This window comes from Saccopteryx leptura, chromosome 3, assembly GCF_036850995.1.
Source record: "Saccopteryx leptura isolate mSacLep1 chromosome 3, mSacLep1_pri_phased_curated, whole genome shotgun sequence".
Classification (NCBI taxonomy): domain Eukaryota; kingdom Metazoa; phylum Chordata; class Mammalia; order Chiroptera; family Emballonuridae; genus Saccopteryx; species Saccopteryx leptura.
This window is the reverse complement of record NC_089505.1, coordinates 132,156,706-132,170,388: the sequence shown is the minus strand read 5'-3', so window position 1 is coordinate 132,170,388 and position 13,683 is coordinate 132,156,706. Positions and strand designations below refer to the sequence as shown.

General features: G+C 42.4%; 1 protein-coding gene across 4 annotated transcripts in view; it reads left to right on the top strand.

Annotated features, from left to right (window-relative positions):
* Window positions 1-8,843: 8,843 nt before the first annotated feature.
* The window catches only part of OMA1 (OMA1 zinc metallopeptidase), a 66,324-nt gene continuing 61,484 nt past the window's right edge, over window positions 8,844-13,683 (top strand). Inside the window, exons 1-3 of one of the 4 annotated variants that reach the window (XM_066372182.1) lie at window positions 8,844-8,900; window positions 9,187-9,309; window positions 11,604-12,122. In XM_066372182.1, the coding sequence (XP_066228279.1) occupies window positions 11,623-12,122 (500 nt within the window). In that variant the 5' untranslated portion in view covers window positions 8,844-8,900; window positions 9,187-9,309; window positions 11,604-11,622. Of the gene's footprint in view, window positions 8,911-9,186; window positions 9,310-11,603; window positions 12,123-13,683 lie in introns of all 4 variants that reach the window. The other 3 variants (XM_066372184.1, XM_066372183.1, XM_066372185.1) reach the window with 3 other exon arrangements.

The window sequence follows — 13,683 nt, the reverse complement described above, 5'->3', positions numbered from 1 at the left end:
TAGGATAAATGTCATGATGAAGGAATACCGGGCTATGAGGACATCCAGTGCAGAGAACTGATGTGATCTGGGGTAGAAATGGGGATCAGTTTAAGGAAGATCTGCTTGGGAAAGGTATGTAGAGCTGAGAGCCAAGGATAAACAGGAATTTGTCAGTAGAAGAAAAGGAGGGAGGGGAAATTAATGGAGGAGGGAAGCAGATGTGTGAATATATATTGAGTGTATTAATAAGGACTATCTCAGTTGCAATCTAGCTCCAACTAGTCTCAGCAGAAGAAACTGGTTAACTCATGTGACTGGAAATGAAAGGGAAGTGTTAGCTTCAGGCATGGCTGGAGCCAAGGACTGCAAATAATGGCAGGTTTCTGTTTCTCTCTTCATATCTTTATTCTGCTCTTGTCTTGGCTTCATTATCTAGGCTAACTTTCTCCTCCTCGTGAGCAAGCTGCCACCAGCAGCTCCTGTCTCATAGTCTCCTAATTTAAGAGCCACGTAGAGCAATTCAGTCTTCTTCAAATTTCCACATATGATATTGGTTGGATTAGTCTATTGAGTCCATGGTTGACTAGTGTCCCCCAAATGCATATCACTTCAGATGGAACTTCAAAATTTAAGGGAATACTTTTTTTTTTTGTATTTTTCTGAAGCTGGAAACGAGAGACAGTCAGGCAGACTCCCGCATGCGCCCGGCACGCCCACCAGGGGGCGACGCTCTGCCCACCAGGGGGTGATGCTCTGCCCCTCCAGGGCGTCGCTCTGTCGCGACCAGAGCCACTCCAGCGCCTGGGGCAGAGGCCAAGGAGCCATCCCCAGCGCCCAGGCCATCTTTGCTCCAATGGAGCCTTGCTGCGGGAGGGGAAGAGAGAGACAGAGAGGAAGGAGAGGGGGAGAGGGGGAGAAGCAGATGGGCGCTTCTCCTGTGTGCCCTGGCCCCGAATCGAACCCGGGACCTCTGCACGCCAGGCCGACGCTCTACCACTGAGCCAACCGGCCAGGACCGGGAATACTTTCTTTGCAGACGTTAAGAAGTGAAGGAATTTGAGAGGCGATCATCCTGGATTTAGGGTGGTGCACTAATTCCAATGACTGGTGGCTTTATAAGAAGGGGACACACAGAAACAGAGGGAAGATGGTGGTATGAAGACAGAGGCAGAGATAGTAGTGACATATGTACAAGGCAAAGGGTTCATCAGTGGTTTGGTCCCGGGATTTGGAGCCAGGCTAACCTGGGTCTTACAATCACCACTTACAATCTCTTAGTAGAAATGACATAAGCAAAAAGTGCCACAGGTACCCAGAAGTGGGGTAGCTCACCAAGCTTGTTTCAGATGCATGCAAGACTTGCCAGTGTGGGTGGTCTTTGCCCTGTTTTGAAGAATGAATTTGCTGGGTGACAGTAGAAAAGGCATTGTAGCAGATGCCACAGACGCCCGCTCGTAGCTCCTTGAATGCCGGTGCCCAGCCCACATTTTTGCACATGCTGGTCCAACTTGCAACTGCCAGCATCTGAAACCCTTTGCTTGAGGTTTTTTCTTGGCCCACCGGAGTACATACATGAGGCTGGTAGTGCCAGAGAATTAATCACCCTTACGGCAGCCATCAACCAAAGACTAGCTGAAGTCGGTAGGTAAATGGCTCAGCGACTCCGCTCCTCAGCTGGGAAAACTCTGAGGTGTGGGTGTTCCACAGCCTCCCACCATTTATCAAAGGGACTCCACTCTATTTGCCCCTATGTGTAGCTAGTTTGTTAATGTGTTATTCATCGGCTTTCTTCCCTTCTCTGGCTCCCTTGTCTACTCCCCAACCAGTGCTTCCTGGGACCACCTTCCAAATAAATTACTTGCATTTGAATCCTTGTCTCAGGCTATTGTCCTGAGAGAGCCCCAAGTTTGACAGCATTCCACAGAGAAAGAATAGCATGTGCAAGAACATGGGGCGATGACCATGACAATCTCACAACACATTTAAGGGATTGTCCAAATTATTTGAGAAGCTGCTGCCTGGTCTATTGGTCTAATGAGTGAAGAATTACCTGGGGCTTAGAAGTAAATAGGTACTATGTATATTGCTGCTCTCCCCCTTTTGAGAGTTGATGGAATTCAGAAGATAGTAGGGGATTGTTAATCTTTCCTGGAATCCTCAGACCTACTTAGTGCCTGGCACAGTGTGTAAACTTCATAAGTATTTTTAAATTAATGAACTTGTTTATTGTATTGAAATTAGTGTGTTAAAAGTGTCCAGTGTTAGCTATATAAGGCATATTCAAACAATTTTGTTGAACAGAATTGAAGGACGCTGTGAAAAGCCAAAGAAAAGCCTTTATTTGAGCAGGCATTCTGCCACCTGGTGGTGATTTTGTGGAGGGGGATTTTTGCAGGCAATGGTTTTCTACTCGAGTTCATGGCGGGACTGGGGGGGGGGCTTTGGTTTTAGTTAGGGTTCAAGGTTGTAAATTGAGTTATTTATAACAGCAAAACAATGGAAATGGATAAAATGTCCATAAACAGAGGAATAATAATAAATTAACTGATGCAATAGCCTTTCCACAGAACACGTGTAGTGCTTAAAATGGATTAAGTTGATTTATACTCATTGATACAGAAATTCTCCAAGATCTGTTGTTCAAGTGATAAACTGGAAGTCACTATATATATATAATATTACATCATCATGTTAAACACCCCCCCCATATGCCTATATCTTTGGTTGTTTGAGAGGTAGTCTCAGTGACAAGATGATTTTTAAATCTCTTCCAAATCTGAAGATTTTGTAATACTAAGAAAGTAAAGTTTATAGTTCATTTAAAAATATATACTGCTTTGAACCATATAAGAGAACTGTAAAGTTTTATGGAAAGACATAGAAGAAGACCTGGATAAAATGGAGACACATGTCAGTTTCCTGGATTGGTAGATTCAGTATTGCAAAGATATAAATTTCCTCAGACATAATCTAAGTTTTAAAACAACAGCAATAAAAAAAAAATCAAAATCCGAATGCATTTTTGGTGGGGAGAACTTAGAAAATAGTTCTAAAGCCCTTCATGAAGGTCAAATGTGTAAGAAGAGCCAGAAAATGTTTGAAAATAAAATCAGTATCATCAAGTCAGAATAACTTGAATCAAGTACAAGTGCCAGACGGACAAAGTAACAAAAGAGAAAGTCCAGAAACAGATGTGGGTGTTTGTGAGAATTTAGTATATAACAACAGAGACACTTCAGTCAGGAAAGTTTGGGGTGTTCAATAAATTGTTGCTACGGCGGTTAGCTTGGCGGCCCTTCCTCTGGGAAGGGCGTATGCATGAGTCTTTTGTAAAAGTTCCATTGGCCCAATCATTCAGAAAATATTTTGATATATTTTTCTGTCCTAGCTTACACTGAAATAAATTCCTGGTAGATTAAAGATTTAAGAAAAAATCAAGTCACTGACTGCCTACTAAGAAAAAAATGGTAAATGTTTAATCTTGGGACTGAGACAGAATGTAAATATGTCAGTTTCAGAAACCACAATGAAAATTTGGATAGATCTGTCTATATCAAAAAATTTTGAATTATTTATACATGTATAATTAAATAAAGTTGAAAGACAAACATCAAGCTACATAAGCAACAGGCAATTATTAAATATATGACATTTTTTGCAAATCAATAGAATGAAAATAAATATCATAGAAAAATGGGTTAATAGCATGAACAGGCAATTTGCTAAAGAAGAAATTCAATATGTAAGAATGACAGTAAGAAACATTTCATTCTATCAAAATTTTAAATATTTGCCATAATTTTAACCTTGTATTTCAAGAAGATTATATATCAAAATGTTAACAGTGGTTATCTTTGGGTAGTTTTCTCTTTTTTGTTTACTTTTCTGTGCTATTAATATTTCACTTATGCAATAAAGAAATAATAGTTTGCAGCGAATCTTAGAAAAGTGCTCAGCTGGAATCTCTGGAGAGCTCATCTCTGGCAGGTGAGCAAGACTGTGACCAAACTGTGTCCTTCCCCTGGGGCCCAGCATGAGGTTAGATGAGCAATAGTGAATCATCTTGGTGGTCCCCAATTGACCAAGAAACTGGGCCTAGGTGGCTGCTGTTTAGACAAGAGGAATGAGACGGAGGCAGGGAGACCAGTCAGCAAGTTAGTGCAATAACAATCCACATGGTGATTTACAAAAACTACATGATGGAACTTGGTATGTCCACTCTCTCCAAGGGAAAAAAATGAAACGGAATGTCTGTGTGTGTTGATTGGGAAGAAGGGCTGGGATGGCAGAAGGAGAAAGGTAAGGAAGTCAAATGTGGTTGAAGCAGATGCTGAGACAATTTTTGTTGGAGTAGAATATGCAAATAAAGATGCTGCGATTGTCTATGTTGGGGTGATTTCAGATGCAAAACAGTCATTTCCAACATTTGAAACAGTCATTCCTTGCATATATTCAGAAAAAAATGAAAGGCCACCTCAGTCACAGTACCACCCACATATTGCAGCGTGGCAAGTATGTGACCCTCATCAAATCCTGTGGCCATCTCATCTGGCTCTCAGCCTGAATCGAGATCAGCAGGGAGCTTCTGGTCTGTCGAACCCCTGTCTGTATCTGGTTCTGAAACACGTCATGCCTCAGTTCTCGAGTTCGTGTCTGCTTTAATTCAGTGTTCAGCCTCTAGCACTTCCTCATGGAGGTATGCATGAAAGTTCTGTATCAAAGCAGCTTCCACTTCTGGAGTTGCCTTAGGTTGGGTTCCCTGGAAAAAGCCTGTGAGGTAAGTCTTTGTGGGAGGGTTGTTGAGGTGGGAGGCGTGGTCCTCAGGGACAACAACTACAAGGGAGAAAGGGAATGAGGAAAAGATGGAGACAAAGGAGGCTTCTCAGCCAATCCATAGACAGCTCTGGAGCTGGGATGTCCTCAATTGAAGTACAGGGGCCAGGCCTTTGTACCTCCCAGGTTAACTGAACATAGGATGCATGCTGTCCCTGGAGAGGAGGCATATTTTTGGATGAAGCAGGTGTTTTTAGCAGAGGGAAATTTCCAGAGAAGGAAGGCAGTGGAATTGCCCCACCGGCTGCAGAAGAGGGAAGTGGGCTTGCTGAAATGACTTATTATGTGGAGCCCGGAGACCAGACAGAGGGCTATGATCCACAGGAGGATCAAAGGACAGACCATATACAGGGACGATGGTGAGAGGAGTACCAGCATCACTAAGAAGTTTAGAGGCAGCTCTCCTCTGCAGGCCACTGATGATGGTAAGGGAAGCAGTCACAGGGCTGGGCTTGATAATATCCAGGGAGTCATAGACGTAATAGAAGCCAGGTGGTGGCTATAATTACCAGAAGTCTGGAGGCTGGAGGCTAGAGTCATTACTATAACACAGGGGTCGGGAACCTATGGCTCGCGAGCCAGATGTGGCTCTTTTGATGGCTGCATCTGGCTCGCAGACAAATCTTTAATAATAAAAAAATAACGTTAAAAATATAAAACATTCTCTTGTATTACAATCCATTCATTTCCTACCACTCATGTTTATGGTTGCGGGTGGCTGAAGCCAATCACAGCTGTCCTCCGGGACAACACCAAATTTTTATTGGGTAATGCCCAACGTACACGGGTTGTATGGCTCTCACAGAATTACATTTTAAAATATGTGGTGTTGCCTGACCAGGCGGTGGCGCAGTGGATAGAGCGTTGGACTGGGATGCCGAGGACCCAGGTTCGACACCCCGAGGTCGCCGGTTTGAACGTGGGCTCATCTGGTTTGAGCAAAAGCTCACCAGCTTGGACCCTAGGTCACTGGCTCGAGCAAGGGGTTACTCAGTCTGCTGAAGGCCCACGGTCAAGGCACATATAAGAGAGCAATGAATGAACAACTAAGGTGTCGCAACAAAAAACTGATGATTGATGCTCCTCATCTCTCTGTGTTCCTGTCTGTCTGTCCCTATCTATCCCTCTCTCTGACTCTCTCTCTGTCTCTGTAAAAAAAAAAAAAAAATGTGGTGGTCATGGCTCTCTCAGCCAAAAAGTTTCCCGACCCCTGCTATAACAGCTGGTGGGGTCAGAGGGAACCTAGGGGACTTGATCTTTAGGGGGTTGTGAAGGTATTCAATAGTACAAGGTGTCCCTAGGGGAAAAATAGATGGGTAGCCAACAGGGTGCTGCTTAGCATCTACAACCAGAAGAAGGCAAGAATGGAGGAACAGGAGTCTGAGAGTGGTTGCCTCAATAAAAAGACATGCTCCTTGCTCAGTTCTCAGATCCGAGTCAATTTTCAGACCCAGACCACAGAGAGCCCATCGACTTAAAAGGTCGCTGAGGTCCCTAGGAAGAAGGATCCAGAAACACTGAAACAAGTATTTACTGACATGATTATTTTGTGACCTATGATCATTTCCCCAGCTAACTGTATGTTGGGGAAAGAGAAATACCCAGACATTGCACAGGATCTGAAAGGATCTTGTTACCCAGAGAAACACAAAATATTGTCATGGGTCCTCTGTAAGGGTGGGGGCTTATAGAGGTCAGGTAATAAGCAGAGTGCTGGATAATAACCAGCTTACAATGGGTCCATGGGTCTACAAACTCACCCAGTGGTCATTTCCCCAGTCCCAGAGAATATATATTGGATATACATATATGGAATATATATTGGGTAGCTGGAGCAAGCTTCATATTAGGTCCTTGGTCTTCAGTTCTCAGGGTGGATGGACCAAGTGAAAGCCTCTGAAACTGTCCCTTCCCTATTAGCTCAAGATAATACATTGAAACTAAGATTTCATCCAAAGAATGAGGGTGATGATGGTGAAGATCAATGTCACCACTAATACCTAAAAGACACAGGAGTGGTCATCCTGTCACATCTATATCTAATTTGCCAGTCTGGCCCCTTCAGAAATCAGGGGAATGTCTGACAGACTACTGTAGACCAGACCTTACCACGTAGTATCTTTGATCACAGCCCTTGTGCCAGCTCTGTGATCTGTCGAAATACAGTCTACATGGACCTGGACAACCTGGACATCCTACAGAACATCACACCCATCTGTTACATTGATGCATTATGTTAATGACATACAAATAGCACATGGGAAACCTTTGTACTTCACATGTACTTCAAAGGGTGGGAGATAAAATTATGAAGATTCAGAGACTTGCCACTTTAATTTTCAGGGAACTAGCGCTCAGGGACCCAGGTAAGCAAGATAAAAGAAAAAAAAAATACTTATAAACACTTTAAAAGTGAAACCTAAAATTGTTCATACTGTTCATATCCTTTAAGACAGTGGTTCTCAAAGTGTGCACCCTAGAAGATTTCCAGGTGTGCCCTATGGTATTCCAGAGAAATACATGCCTGTTGGGAACCAAAAAATCAAGAGGGTTTTTGGAGTTTAGATTTTTGGGGGACAGAGGTGTGGGGAATTGGCTGTAAACTGACAGTCTGCCCAACCCTCACCTCACTTGCCTGATTAGATTGCAAAAGGCTGTTAAGCTGTGTTGCTGGATTGTTTACACTACCCCCCATGTTCCCTGGAAAGACTGGAGGAAAGTTTCTTCTATCCCTGGTTTGGTGTAAAGTTAAGATGATGTGTATGGTGGGGGTTTTCTGCACTCAACACAAGAGTAAAAAGAGAGGAATTCTTCAATGTATTGATGAGGAAATGAGAGTTTGCCTTTCAAATATATGCCCAAACATTAAAGAAATTGCTAGGACACATTAGGCTCATGTTTCTCATAAACACAAGAATGAAAAAACTTAACACATCCGTGCTGGGACCTGCCGAATTTACTAAATCTTGCTAAGAATGTATCTAGGTATATAAAAAGATAACTTTTTGTCGTTCTTTTATTTTTTAACCCCCCTTTTTTATGAATTCTAAAAAGCATAACTCAAAAAATGTAACATAAAAAGGTTTTTAATGTCAGAATAAGTTTAATTTTGTCGTATTTATTTTGCTTAATTACCATAAAAGCATGCTTGGACTTTATATATTTTTCTTTAATATTTGACTTAATTACTATAAAATATTTCTCATAAATTTGTATATAGTGCACCTACAATTATTTGTAGGATTTTAAATGCACCCAACTTCAAAAAGTTTGAGAACCACAGCTTTAAGATGTTTTCCATTGTGCATAGACTGTAAGTACAACAAACATGGAATAATATCACTATCTTAAGTCTTCTTTATTTACTTGTTTACTTGCTTATCATCTCTCTCTGTCTTCTCTGTGATATAACTCCATGAAAGTCGGGTCTTTAACTTGTTCTCTACTGTATCTCCGGCCACTCCAATGCACTTGGTGCTCCGTAAATATTTTTTGATGGAATGAACGAAGCATATTATATATTGTTTTTAGCCTGCTATTTTCAACTCACTTCCAGATGCTTCCGGTTATATTTCATCTTTTTTATCACGTACCTCTTCAGAAGTCAAGTGAAAGCAGAGTTCTCACATTCCAGGAATTACTATCAGTGCAACGTCAGAACCAAGAAAGCTTAGTCTTTTGGAAGCTGAGTCTCTCTCCTGTTGGCTAGCACTGCCTTAGAATCTACAGGGGACACAACCTTGCCTGGATCATTCTTTATATATTTATACCACTTAGCTCAGCTAAGACAGGTTCCAAGGACAACCTACTGAGTCTGTTACCAACCAGGCAAACAGCCCAGCCCACTGTCACGTCCCTCTTCTGGCCACCTGGTGGCGCTAGAACGCCACAGTCCGCACAGGGCCCCAGTACCCGCTGGGAGGACGACTCCGGGCTGGGGCGTTGACTACGTGGAATGGGTGGAGTAAAAGGCGCCCAGACCCGAGCAGAGGGCAGGAAGTGCGGAGGCGGGGCTTGTGGGGTGGGGTGTGCGCTTGCGCAGGGGTCAGGTCGGAGGAGCCGTCTTCACTGTCGCCAGTGCTGGGGTCTGTCCTGGTGGGGATGCCTTTGCCCTACCTTTCTGAGTTGGCCTGGCCCACGGGTGGGACGTGCGAGGGGCGCTGGGGCGGCGGGGGGAGGGCCCGTGCGGACCCGGCGGGGTTGGGGTGGTGAGGACTGGAGTGGGGGCGGGGGGGGGGGGGGGACGAGGGGCGCCCGCGCGGGCGTGGGATGAGCCGGGCGTGCGGCGTCGGGGGACAGGAGCGAGTGGGAAAGGAATATGTGGGGAGAAAGGCCATTCTTCCCCCTCCTTCCTCTCGGTGTGAGATGCAGGTGCTCCGGGGTGCTGCCCGGGCACCGCGGGAGTTGCAGATTGGCAGGTGGCTGTGTTTAGGGGGAAGACGGCCGCCCCTCCCGCCGGCCTTGCCTTCTCACCAGCGGCTCCTCGTTGGAAAGGTTGGTTCTCATCGACGCAGCCTCGTGGGGCTCGCCGACACCTTCGCCTGCGGGAACCGTGCTGGCCCTCGCTTGCTTTTACCTCCACTCCTCAAGTAGAGAAAGAAAAGTTTTCCTGCTTCCACCTGCCAATGAAAAATAGTTGCCTGTCTAAACAGTTCTAAATAAGTTTGTCTACGATCATCACACTTTTTCGATTTAAATGTCACTTGCCTGTGTACAATGGAGCAACAGTGTCATTTGTGCCATGCGGTCCTCCGTGAAGTTTTAGAATCAGTTTCTCGGAACCCTCCCTGGAAGGGTTTGGGTTCCTATCCGCTGTGCTCAGCCTTGGTGAAAGGGTGCCTTCTCACATTGGGAAGCTGAAGCTCCAAGCCTTCCAATTTATTACTTTTTTCAAAGCCTTCCATCATATATGTACTTTGCTTGAATGATTATTTTAAAGTACATGCCCTATTTTTGCCAATCTGACAGCTGTTTCCATAGAAACTAGAGAAGAAACAGTCATTTTCAGCAGAGTTGTTAAAACTGTCTTCCAGGCTTCAGCTGTGAGTACCAGTGAGTGCTGCACTTGCTCATTCCAAGATGGTACTTAAAGAATTAAGGATCTGAAATGTTCTTAGAGGCTAACAATCCAAATTGTTTAATTTCCCCACATCATTAATTTAGTAATCCTAGAAGTCTGCCAGCTATGTTTGTTGACCTTCTTCAGTTTTTTGAAGTGGATGTGTCAGCCCTGAGTTTTTTCTTTTGCTCTTATAGTCTAGAGATGGGCTTCCTGAAAATGTATAAATAGAGTTCTCTCCCATTCTTTCTTTACACTGTCTTAAGGATAAACCAAGGATTATGAACAATGGGGCACGATTTCTGTCCTCAGTGACACTTGATTGTCAGTGATGTAAATTTTATATATATATTCTATACATATAACGTTATACCTTCTGGGTTCGTAGAATACTTTTTTAAAATTTCACAGAAGTCGAGAGAGATGAGCAGGAGTTTGGCATATGAACAGTGCTAAGCAGTGTAAATAGATGTGCATAGTCACAGAGAGGAGAGCTTTTCTTTCCTGAGAAGTGTAAGTAAATCAATGGCTCTGGAGCTCAGGAAGGAGTGAAGGAGGGACGGGGAAGGTGCCTGGAGAAATAAGTAGGAGGCCTGGTCTACTAGACTGAAGTTTATTGAAAGCAGTGGGAACCAATGGAAATTACAAAAATAGTTGCCTCCTTTGGTTTGAAGGCTACAAAAGTTATAATACATGCTGTAAAAATTTAAACAGCACAGAAATTTGCCACCCAAAATAAACACTGAATAGTTTGGTGTATGTTTTCAGATTTATTTATATTTGCATATGCTACCATATTTTAATGTTATTTTTGCAGATTGGGTAGAGGTTTTGGTCTGTTTTGTTTTCTGTGGTATCCCTAGCATCTAGAATGGTATGTGGTATGGCATGTATATGCACTAATGAAATATTTAATGAATGAATGAAGAACATAAGAGATCAAAAACTGAGTGGGTTCTGGGTGTTTGTTAGGTCAAGGTGGTTTAAAATTTTTTTTTTAGTTGGGTGCCAACATTTTTAAATTGATAACTTTCACATAAAATCTGAATTTTTGTCTTTCCTTGAGAATAATGAAACATTTGGCAACACAAAGCCCTAATTCTATTATACTTGTTAGATTCCTTTATATGGGCATGAATCTGCATTTACATCAGTATGGCTTTACTGATATTCACCTTCATTGCCTAATGCCCTATATATTGAAACCATTGCTTTATTTATTCTGTGTCTTTAGTTGTTTTACATGGGAAGGTAAGTCTGGTCCCATTTACTCCATCTTGACGCCAATCAGAAGGGCCAGGGTCATCTGTGAAAGGAATAAATTTGTATTTTAAAAATGAATCTTACAGGTTAGGGTTATAAGCATCACATACTTCTTCCCACCTCCCCCCAGCTGAAAACACTTTACTACTGCTTTTATGTACTACATTTCTTACTCTCCAAATAATTTAGCATTAAAATATAGATTTCCCCAAATAAAAAATGAAAAGAAGAAGACAATTCAGGTTTTTAAAGTACATGTTTAAGAGTAAGAAAAAGGTAAGTAAAGCCTCTTCAGGTTGTATTGCTCAAAGGCATTGCTGTAGAGGTGAGAAACCCAGCTAGTTTAGCATGAGACGTGTTCAAGGAAGAACAGCCGACGCATCTGTTTTCTAAGTGTTGTGTTTCCAGTTTGGTAAATAAGTATTTTCCAGTGAAATTTATAGTTTATTTTTTGTGTGTGTTCCAGATAATCAAGCAAAAGAAAGATGAGCTTCCTCTGTGGCTTGCAGTCTGCTACCAGAAACTGTGTTTTCTTCCAAGTTAATTTACTGACCAACTGGAGAAAATATAACATGCTAGCTGTAACTTCACTGAACTGTCATCAAATACAAATTAACCATATAGTAAATAAGTGTCAGGGCCCTGAAGTAAATCACTGTGACAGGTTGACTTCTCTGCCTGGAAACTTTCATTTCTGCAGGACTAAAAGCAACAGAAGAACAGGGTGCCTCTCGAGTATCAAAAGTAAGGACGTTTGGATGATTACTGGAAACTGTACTGTACCAAGTGACTCTTTTTCGAGACAGAAACTGATAGAAGCGGTTACAGTGGTTCCTGCTCTTTCAGTATTGCATCCGCTCAGCTGTTTTCCTGTTCGAGACGTCAGGAGTTTCCACACTTCTCCACGGTTTCAAGCTGCTCCCATTCCTCTCTTGCTGATGATTCTGAAACCAGTGCAGAAACTACTTGCGATCATTGTTGGCAGGTAAAATGCTTTTAGAAAAATAAACTTGTATTAAAGGATATTTTTAAAACTACATTTTGAAAGAAAATTTGTTAAATTTTCCTCCCAAATTTAGCTCAAAATTAAGTTTCTAAACATTCTACTCAGTTTTGTTATGTATGATGATTTAAAAATCTTGAAATACTTGACTGCATATGACTTTTAAAAATTATTATATAGTATGGATACTTTGTAAAAGAATGACTTTATATATCAGTATATATGATTGTAAAAAGAATTAGAAATATTTATAATTCAGGTATAAGAACAGTACTTTACAAACATTCCTTTTTCAGTGTATGGAATTTGAGGCAATGGATCATGAAACTGAAAAATTTGCTTATTAAGGATGAGCTTTTACACTTGAAACTAATACAAATCGAATGTAAACTGTAATTGAAAAATAAAATTTAAAATTCTTTTCAAAAACTTTTTAAAAATAAAATGAAGGAATTAATCTTAAAAAAAAAAAAAAGAAGAGGCTTACTCCTAACCAGGTTAACTCTTAAACCATTTATATTTATTTATTTTTCTATTTTATTTTAAACGTTTAGTGTTTTCTCTTGGTAGTCCTTTATAATAATTATTTTTTCAGCAAATAGTACTTTAATTTAACTCCCTCCCCCAGTAATTAATCCAGTTTTCTCTTATTCACTCCATGAAGATTAAAGAAAGGTAAAGTTAAGCTTATCACCTCATAAAGCTTTCTTTTATTTGATAACAGTGATAAACTTCTAGCTTTCTTCCTCCGTACCAACCTAGTTTTCTTTTTATCAAAATTGAGAACTTGTACTTTAATGTATTGTGGTTTTATTTTATTTATTTGAGAGAGAGACAGACAGGGACAGACAGACAGGAAGGGAGAGAGATGAGAAGCATCAACTTGTAGTTTTGGCACCTTAGTTGTTCATTGATTGCTTCTCATATGTGCCTTGACCAGGGGGCCCCAGCTGAACCTGTGACCCCTTGCTCAAGCCAGCCACTTTGGGTTCAAGCCAGCGACCATGGGGGTCATGTCGGTGATCTCATGCTCAAGCCAGCAACTGTGAGCCTTGGCTCATGCCAAATGAGCCCACACTCAAGCCAGTGACCTCAGGGTTTCAAATCTGGGTCCTCAGCGTCCCAGGTTGATGCTCTATCCAATGTGCCATTGCCTGGTCAGGCTAAATGTATTTTTTATGATTTGGCATTGACATGCAGAAAATACACAGCTAGATTAGCTCTTATTTAAATAACAACTGTCGCCCTGGCCGGTTGGCTCAGCGGTAGAGCTTCGGCCTAGCGTGCGGAGGACCCGGGTTCGATTCCCGGCCAGGGCACACAGGAGAAGCGCCCATTTGCTTCTCCACCCCTCCGCCGTGCCTTCCTCTCTGTCTCTCTCTTCCCCTCCCGCAGCCAGGGTTCCATTGGAGCAGAGATGGCCCGGGCGCTGGGGATGGCTCTGTGGCCTCTGCCTCAGGCAGTAGAGTGCCTCTGGTCGCAATATGGTGACGCCCAGGATGGGCAGAGCGTCGCCCCCTGGTGGGCAGAGCGTCGCCCCATG